The sequence below is a fragment of the Gallus gallus genome, chromosome 14 (genome assembly GCF_016699485.2).
Source record: "Gallus gallus isolate bGalGal1 chromosome 14, bGalGal1.mat.broiler.GRCg7b, whole genome shotgun sequence".
NCBI classification, from domain to species: Eukaryota; Metazoa; Chordata; class Aves; order Galliformes; family Phasianidae; genus Gallus; species Gallus gallus.
The window spans coordinates 311,207-321,279 of NC_052545.1; the positions used below are offsets into that span (position 1 = coordinate 311,207).

General features: G+C 37.8%; 2 protein-coding genes across 11 annotated transcripts in view; one reads left to right on the top strand and one right to left on the bottom strand.

Moving 5' to 3' along the window:
- Window positions 1-2,808, bottom strand: part of CPPED1 (calcineurin like phosphoesterase domain containing 1) — a 52,384-nt gene extending 49,576 nt beyond the window's left edge. For 7 of the 10 annotated variants that reach the window (XR_003077677.3, XM_046900578.1, XM_046900577.1 and 4 more), the window contains exon 1: window positions 2,570-2,808. Coding sequence is in view for 9 of the 10 variants with exons in the window: in XM_046900578.1 (XP_046756534.1) it covers window positions 2,570-2,762 (193 nt within the window). In the remaining variant the exon portion in view is untranslated. The remainder of the gene's footprint in view (window positions 1-2,569) is intronic. The other 3 variants (XM_046900579.1, XM_015294146.4, NM_001159982.2) reach the window with 1 other exon arrangement.
- The window catches only part of LOC124417203, an 86,606-nt gene that overhangs the window by 64,431 nt on the left and 12,102 nt on the right, over window positions 1-10,073 (top strand). The window contains exon 4 of the mRNA XM_046900937.1: window positions 5,559-5,655. The gene's annotated coding sequence lies outside the window, so the exon portion shown is untranslated. The remainder of the gene's footprint in view (window positions 1-5,558; window positions 5,656-10,073) is intronic.

Consider the following 10,073-nt stretch of genomic DNA (forward strand, 5'->3'; position numbering starts at 1 on the left):
TAACCAATAAGAGTCAAGAACAACTGGAAAGCATATCAATCTGAGATTTATTAAAGCCCTTTTCAGAGGCATGATGAGGGTAGCCTGCCAGACACTCATTCAGGCTAACCAACATGCAGGATGCACCCAAAGGTAAAGACAGTACAGAAAAACAAAGTAAGTTTTTACAGCCATGTTCACTGCAGAAGAACCCAAGGCCAGAATTCTTCCTCCCTTACAGACAGAACATGTTTGACTTGAATCAGATATGATATTGTTTATTGTGATGATTTCACCTTTCTCACCAGCTCTGATCTGGTCATGATATTCTTTTCTGCGCACCCTAGCAAGAATTTAGACACTGAAAGATTCTGGGGGCATTAGGAGATGCTCCCTCCTGCATCATGCAGTTGCCCTACAACTCTTTTCTCACACATACTGGATACCCTGCAAAAAATACAAATGCTATTTCCTCCACTTTAGAAGGAAAAAAAAAATAAAATCAACTTGACAGTAGCTGATGGCACTATCACTTGTTTAGTTACTTTTAAAAAGTGCTCAACATACTTCCACAGAAATTCTCTGTTTGGCATGGTATTAGCGTTAGAGGTTTTGGGACAGGTAGTAGAGAAGACAACAGAATTTACCATAACATACACTCCTGTATATATTCAGTACAAGACTAATAAAACAAGTAGACCTCTGAAGTGTCTTTTCTGCCTATGTGAAATTACAGAGAATGTATTAAAAAAAAAAAAGAGAAAGCCAAAGAATACAGAGGTCTCCTTCCAATAAAGTGAAGAACTGATGTGTTCCTTGCTCCAGCGCTCCATCAGCTACATGAGTATTTTAGACCTTTAACTTTGAGCTTCTGGTTCACATTAGTGATGTATAAAGAATGGATCAGAGCACGTCTTGAGTAAGCTGACTGAACAGATGACTATTAGACTATTAGGGGACAGGGTGTGGAAAAATGACCTTGCAGAAGGGCTTAGAAGAAAAAAAGAATGAAATTAAGCCCCAAGTGGTGATTCTCAAATTGTGAAGGAAGTACTGTGCCAAGCCAAAGTAGTGCTGGTAAATATTTTGCGTGATTATCTGACAAAAGGAATCATGCCTGGAAAATGAATGAATTCTAAGACAGAGGGAAACTCAACAAAAAAGATCAGATTCAATTGATTTTCATTCTAAATAACAAGAAACTTTGCCTCAGTTTTGTTAACTGAGGATTATGTTATTTTTTAATCACTTTGTCATTAAAAGGCTGTGTTGAACTTCAGTCTCTAAAGAAAGAACTAAGTAAAACATTAACACAGAAACACTGTGCTCAGAGATGGTAGCTGGACTATGATAGCTAACAGATCCTAAACAAGATTAAAAGCCAACAATAATTGAGAAAAGTCCTAATATTATTTGAAGAACATCAAACAACAAGAACTCGCAGAAGAAAGGGCACATGGAAGACTGATACCTAAATTGCATTTTTTCACCCATGTTTAAGGCAGTTTTCAAGAAAAATACTTGATACAGTTTTTTGTCAGAGATTTTCACTCTGCCTTTGAACACTCCTTTTATTACAGTGGATATAACTAGATGGCTTGTCTGTCATCTGTCCTCTCAGTAAACGCTACACATCCTGTTCCAAACCAACCAGACCACCCGCAATTATTAATAGGCTGCCAGAATGACTGAATATGTATACTTCACATGCTCAGAATTGGCAATTTCTTTTTATTTAGCAACAAGTAAATATTACCAAACAATAGCCAAGAAAATATTGCAGAATTACTGACACTGAATAGCCTTGCCCACCTCATCACACCAATACCACGTGTAATTTATAAACAACTGCATGGAAACAGAATACCTTCTATGTGTGACGGTACTAAAAGACTGCTGAAGACAGAGCTTTTTATGTGCCTGAAAAGCCCAGAAGTTCAGAATCCCCATCCGTACAGAATTCTACAAATGGATGAGAAGCATGTTGTGAATATCCATGTGTATTTGTTGGCCCATCCAAAAGAGCAGTAGCAGGTGGGACCCATCTCTGGCCTAGCAGCAACCTCAATATTTAATTGGCCTAGGAGGAGGTGAGCATGGAACCACATCTGCTGCCAGCCCAAGTGGGTTACAGTGCCGTCTCAGTATCAGGCGAGGAACCAGCAGCGGTCCTCCACCCTGAAGGAGGCCAGAGCACCCTAAAGAAACCAGAACCTACTTCTGTTAAGCAAGCAAAGTACAGGCATACAAAAGTGCAAATATACGAGTAAACATAAAAGCACAACACCACACGTGAGAGCACGCTGCTGGTGCCAACAAGTTTACAATTTGCAGAGCTCAAGTCCAGCAGCAATGACAAGTACTTAAAAAAAATAAAAACAAAACAAACAAACAAAAAAAAACGCTATTCATTTCAGATCTGGCGTCAGACGTAGCTGGCCTCTTCCCCACGGAGGTGCAGCCGCCTCTGCCCCCAGCACTCAGTAGGGGCCCCGGCGCCCGCACAGCACGGAGACCTGCCCGTCACACGGCTCCACGAGAAGGCCCCTCCGCGTTCCGAACGTCCCCCTCCCCGACGGTGAGCGCCCACCTGACACCACCTCGCTGCACTCCGCTCCCCGCCGCGGCCAAGCCCATCCCTCCCGCCCAGCTGCGCGGCAGAGAATAGAGCCCGCCGGAACACGCAGCCCTCCGCTGGAGTTCCGCGCACCTTGGCGGAAGGCAGTCAGAGTCCTTCCCCGAGCTCTCCGGAACACGTCCCCAACCGCCGCCATAACGCTCATCGCCGCGAACCGTCGCCTCGTTCCAGACCGCCGAGAGAAAGGCACCGCCTCCCCTAGGGGCGGGACCTGGGCTCGAGGGAGGATCCCGGGGAGGGGCGGGGGTCCGGCGGCGCGCGGCGCGGGAAGTGAGCGCTGAGGTGGTGCTTGGGGCGGCCATGTTGGGCAGCAGGAGGTGGGCTGGTTCTGCTCAGCACTGCTGTGGCATTTCGGTTGCAACAAACAAACAAAACCCGCCGAAAACCAGCCTGATTTTCTTCAAATTTTTCCTAGCCTGCAAACTGAAGCCTAAAAGTATCAGGAATTTTCCTTAGCACCTCGAAGGGATGCTTTTCAGTTGAGGTTTCTACGGTCTTTTAGTTTTGCTCTAAAAGTTGCACATAGAATCATGTTCCTGGCAGAACAGCCATAACCCCATTATTCTGCACCACATGACATGCAGAGCTCGGAGTGTTGCTTTATCCAGCTTGTGAAATCTACAGCAAGGCACTGGATAAGGTTGCTGTCACTCTATAATGTTCCTATGATTGGATTATTATTCCATGGGAGTATTATCCCTGAGTGAAGAGTGTTTCGGTGCCAGTTTGATTCCAGTTTGTAAACTGCTTGATGGTAACTAGATACAAAGCACTAAAGGAGGTCTTTCTATTAGGAAGTTTGAGTCAGTTCCCCTTGTCATGAGGCAACATTTGGTAGATTAAGCAAATACATTGTCAATCTCAGGTGCAGTCTGTATAAATATCCCAACACTGCCATAGGAATATGTGATTGTGGTCTAATGCTGGAGCAGCTCCTGCTAAGAGGAGCAATTGGGTGAGTGATCCAAAGAGATTTTTGACCTTTTCTGTTTCTTTTCAATTTTCTTCTTGCCTGCCTAATAGGGTTGAGCAGTCATATAGCAGAATATAATCTTTCAAGCTGCATGACTTCGACTAAATGCAGGATGAATTTTGCAATTGGAATGCCATCAAGATCATGCAAAAAAGTGTAGAGAGTGCATGACTGTTTTGTCAAGACAGCCTACTGCAATTCTGTAGCACAAGGCCGTGATTTTGACTGGCACACAAAATTTCCTTTTTCTTAACATGGATGTGTTGTGAAAGGCAACCATTTTGGTTAAATCAAGGTATGCATGTCTGAAAGAAAAGTCAATCAGCCCTGGCAAAGATGTGGATGGTTACAGCCATATGGACTCTAAAATAGTCTAGATTTTAGATAAATCTCTGTAATTTTCCAGTTTTTTTTTTTCTAGGCATGTGTAGAGAGTTCTCTTCTACAATTCTGTTGTCAGTGCTGTATTTGATCTCTTTGCATGGTGGGTCATAGATGAGCCTCAGGATGCTCAGCTCTTTCTAGGTGATGAGTGTGGTGTGTATGTACTGTACCTGCACTGCCTCCTCTTCAAATGGAATCCTTTGAGATTGCATCTGCATGAGTACTGTCTACTGTGATATAGGTGCCATGAGAAATTTCCATTTTATAATTTAAACACATTTTCTTGTGACTTTGCAGTCTGAATGCAGAAATGTTTTAATCTGCAGAAATAAAGGAACATTTGCATATAAACGCGAGAACTGAGGATGAAGGGTGTTTGTGCAGGAAGAGTATTTCTGCTGTCTTCTTCCTTTACTTTGCCAAATTTGGAGTGCACAGTTTTGAAGCTAGGATCATGGACGAACTGCTGTACTCATTTACTATGACTAAATGGTTTAAAGTTACTACAGATCTATGTTAGTTTAATTAAGGATTTTTGTGGACTTACTCCAGATGAGGCCTGGATAAAGCAGCTGAATTTTGTCATAGGTCTTGATTTGTTAAATGAAGTGTCATGAATATAATGGCACTGAATAAGTAATTTACAGAATACATATCTGGTCTTATACAGTATAAAATTTAGTATAGTTTAGTATAGTCTTAATAATTTTAAAAAGTTAGTGTGAGCATACAGCGGAGAATATACCATTCTGGAAGAGCATAGAATATGTTGAAAATAAGAAAAAAAGAGAAATGGGGCAGTGAAAAGGAAATGGTTGTATAAGGTCTAGCTTGATAATGGCTATGATTAGAACAGGGAAGACCTGAGGGGTCCAAATCTCCTAATACTTACTACAGTACATATTAGATCACACTACTAATCCAAACAGTTCTTAACTAAGAAGTTCTGAAAGAAGACCCACCAGCTGCAGACGGTGCGCTTTGTTTTTTGTTGCAATTTGAAGTATGATTATATGCACTTTGAGAGGACAAAATATAGTACCTATTAAACCAGTAATTAGGTTTCTTATTTACTATATCTGATGACTAATTAATATGAAAAGCAACATGGTCAGTACAGTGGTTGAAAGAAGGAATCCTTTATCTATTCTTAGCATGTGGTAACAAGATAAATAAGAAAAATGGAAGAATCTGAAAGGTGAAAAGGGGAAAATGGGGTTAATCTAGACATTGGAATTTAAATTACAAAGCACAAACAGATATGCAGATTTGAAAGTAGACCATTTTAATCTTATACATAGAATAGAATGACTGTGTGCCGTCTGGAATGCACGGAATCCAATGAAGTTTGGAGGTGTAAACAACACACAGCAAATTATCAACATCTGTTTTCACTGCTTGATACTACAATTTATATCTGTCCTCGAGGGATACGTTAGAGAAAATAGGGGGAATTAATAAAACCTGCCAATATAAAAGGTGTCACATCCCTGTGTTTGTTTAGTGACAATATAGACATACACAGGCTGAATAAATAAGGCATACAACGTATCAAGTCTGTTTTTTATTTCTTTCTTCTTCCAGTTCCCATAATTGCTGTAACAGGAGAGCATTCCTAGTAGATGTTATCTTTTGGACGGCCTGGCATCTGACACCCCTCCTATTTTTCTCCCTCAAACAGGTAACAACTATTTAGTTTTGAAAACTTAGAGTATTAGCCCATTCATATTAGCCCATTCTGTTTTCATCCTATTCCATTGCTAAGAGTAGAAGACTCCAGTATGATATGGCACTATACATAAATGTACTAAGCAAAGCCTAAAATGTTACAAAATATGATAAAATATGATAAAACTTAATGTCTGCCCTTTTGATACTCTGTATGGAAAAAAAAAAAAAGTAACTAAATAGTGAATATCGGTATTAAAAAGGGTCTTATTAATATTTCACTTTGATACCAAATGGCTTTTCATTTTGAAAGGGTCCACAGAATAAGAAAAAATGCCTAAAATGTTTTGCACAAAACAAAAAGATTGGTTGACCAGGAATGATATTTTCTCACTAGGAAAGGAACAATGATGACATTGAGTTAAGAATTCACAATGTAATTGATTTTTATCTGACTCATTTAGTGTAGGCAGGATCAGTTTGTTCAAGAAACCTGTAATATATTCGTTGAGTCACTGTAACTATGAGAAATATAAAAGTTGATGTAATAAGTTAAACACACTATTTAACTCAATTTGTTTTGCACACTGATTTCCCATTTCTGACACAGATACAGGCTCTGTCTAGATATGAGTTGTTTTTTGTAAGATTCTAATAGATGTCTTATTCATTTTATGTGCAGTCAAATGTTCAGAAGTTCTACTTTATTCAGGGTGCCTTTGATTTTGAATTTCTATCTTGAGATTGCATTTTCATGTACACACTACTTACATATCTTGCTGAGTAATTGAGACCTGCGTTGACAGAAAATTGAGAAGTCTCAATCAGTCACAGCTCTAGTGAACAAGAGAGGTAGACTAGAAGAAACTTTTTGCATTAATATATATAATTTTGACCCATTAGATTTCTGCTCTTGAAGTGCCACGGAAGTTTGAGTTGTGAGTTTGCACTGAAACTGCTAGACACAGAAAAAAAGAAATATAGGAAGTCTGCAGTCTGCAGGGCTACAGCTAAGTAACAAAATCAAGGCTTTAAGGGAAGTACCCTCCTCCAAAACTATGCAGAAAAGTTGAGATTGACTGCCAGCTCATAGTGAACTACCTAAGAACTTCCTGATTTAAATGTTCTCTATACATGTTAAATTCTGTGTAGTGTATAATTTCTGATGATCGCTGAGATGTGTCCAGTCACATTTAGGGGGAAATTAAGCATATAAATACATATGAAAATACTATTCAGAGTATATTTTTGAGTACTACAGACTCCAGGTATTTATTCTTTGACTTGGTCTGAGAATAAAAACTAAACATGAGTGCTTTTAATTCACATTTAGATCTAAAACTTGGATTTGTTGGATTTCCTTTACTTTTAAACAAACAGATTTTCCACTAATGTATAAACAAAAACAGCAATCTGACAAAAGAAGCCCTATTTAGTTTATGCAGGATTCTCAGATTTTTTTCTCCTTTGCTGATGACATTTTATTAGAAAAAAATAACCCAGATGATCATTAACCACAGTTGCTATTTCTGAAGAAAAAAAAAAGTAGCAACAGCAATCCTTCAAGTATTTAAATTTAATAAACAGTCAGAGAATTTAGATGTTTCTTCAACTAAACATACAACAAAGATGTTCTTATTTTACTGTTACACTAGTTAACTGAAAATATACAAGGAGAATCTCTTTGTATCCTTGCTCAAACCTATTTTTCAAGCAGGAAAACAGAATTCATCCTTCTTAAAAGGTTTTTTTTTTCTTCTTTGAAGATCAATTTTTTAACTAAATATATTTTTGAGAAGCACATGTACATCACCAAACTGAACATAAGGAAACAACATTAGAATGCGCTGAGAAAAAATGAATTGTCTTTGTGACTATAAAAAATCTGAGAAAAAGGATCCACTGTTACGCCACTTTGAGAAGTTGTAGCTTCTGCAGACTGCAGAGTGATGTTTAGCTGGCCTCTTATGTGCAAGTGGAAACTAAGTTATACATCAAACACGCAAATAAACCTTGTTGACTGGCCTTCACAGCCTATCACTATTGTCCCCTCAACATACAGGCTTACTAATAGATTGCATCAGCATTTGAGAGAATCTTTATTGCCTTGGAAAATTACTTCTGTCTTCTAAAATCTTCATAGAACTCTTACATCTGTATGTTCCTGTTCGCTCATGTTGTGTACCAGATTTTACATGTGAAATAGATCTTAAAATTGACATTACCATCTGTGATGTCACTTGTATAGCAGTCACTGAATTTCATGAAACAGAATGGCTAAGAAGCAGGCATCTATTTTGCCGTAGTTTTTTATCAAACAAAATGTTTTTCCGTAATTAAAGGTGGAAATGAACAGAGAAGGATTAGGCATAGGAAAAGGTAATTATTGCTATTACAAACCTCTTAGCTTAATTTATGGAAATATGATTTCAAAATTAAATAGTACTTGATTTTTTTATGTTTCAGTTTGGACTCTCTCAGTTGTGTCTAGCACTTCTGTTTCTCAGAATCCTCAATGGCCTTTTGTTTTCCCATTGTATTAGATAAGCAGAAGTACCCATTTTGCAATAGTATTATCTCAGCAATAAATTACATTTTGCATTTCTCTCAGGTTCCTCATCTAAAGATCTATAGGTGTTTTTCAGACCATAGGTAAAAAGAGATACATATCAAATCTCAACATAGGTAGAGGCACACAGAGGCAGATTTGTGAGTGAAGACATGCACCACAAAACTTTTGTTTGCCAAATTAATAATAGATTAAGACAAGATCGTGCCTTCTTCCAGGCAAACAAAATCCACCTATTTTGCAGTAACCCTTCACTTCAGACACACTCCTCCTTCACTGTGATGATTTTGTGATGATTTTTTTCAAATTTCTTCCAGCTGTATTTATTCATAACAACTAAATCAATGGCAATAATCACTGTGTATTCCTACTGTGATGTTCTTTCAAATATTTTACCCTCCAGCACTTTTCAAATATCTTTTACAAAGACAACATAGTCCAGTGACTAAGTACAAAATGGCATGCTTTATTCCTGATGGAAAAGGTAGCTTTTCTGCTCTTTGAACTTCTGTTTCTTTTTAAATAATGAGGAACAAAACTTTTGTTCTTGGAAATATTAATTGACCTTATCAGTACATTCCTACTTTTGCTGAAGAATGATCACAACAAAGATACTTCCCTTATATAGCAAAAAAATGAAGGAATTAACTTCAGTGCCTCCTCCAGATGACATGGAACCATTAAAGATCGTTTTTGTATTTGCAAGTATATATGGTAGAGAATGTAGAGAAGATACATGTTCTGTAGAACAGTAGGCTGAGAATGGGAAGTGTGCTACATTCAATGATTAGCAAATAAATTATTGGAAAACTTACTGTGTGACCTTGCAAAAAGAGCTGTTCCACTACTTTGTGCTTCAGACATAGCTCTATAATAAGATAAACCAATGACCAATGATCATCAGAATTTTGGGGGTAAGTCAGTGTATTATCACTAAAGCATCATGGCAGTTCTATTAATAAATCATAATTATATGACAAGTCATGAGGGTATCAGGAAGAGTAAAGTCTTTTACTAAGCTAGCATGTTGCTATTAAAAAACAACTCCCATTCAATTCTTATAGCCTGCCTAAAACTAATCAGAAGTGATCAAGAAAAATACTTGAAGGTATTTACATTTACTAATATTTTGGCATATGTGTAGCCATAAACTGAGTTAATTCAGTATTGTGTGGTTATCCAGAAAAGTAGCCAAGAAGTTGAAGTTAAATCTTGATGTACATACTGATAAAATAGACAATTTGGAAAATAAAGCCTAGGCTTGGAACTGGAAGATCTTTGAGGTCCTTTCCAATTCAAACCATTCTATGACTCTATGATTCACTTAGAATTGTCACATTTTATACTCATTTGAAAAGATTTGTTTCTGTGTGCCTTTGGACACAATCTCCTGGGGAAAAAAAAAAAAAAAAGACTTCTCCTATGAAGCCTAGTAATGCTTATGAGGCATGGTGGAATTGTTGGATGCTGTTCAAGAGTGGGTCTGTGGGAAAATTACTTAATGCCAATCAATAGAAGACTGAAGACCATTTGTCTACACGAACACACTCAACAAGCGGAGATGTTACAGACTGCAACTAACCATTGATGAGACCCATTTGACAAAAGACAGTCTGTCTACAAACCCGTGGTCTTAAACCTATGGAGTGGTGTTCACAGAGTAAACTATGGGAATGAATGATAAAATGGGAGCATCCTAAAAATAGTGAAGCAAGATTAAAAATTTTGTTGAACACAGTGGGATGGATTTAACAGCTATAACATTTTGTTTTAAATAATTAACTGTGCTGAATTTTTCATAGAAGAGCACAACATTCATATGGTATAATTATTACAGTGTGAAATGCATTTGAATTAGAACA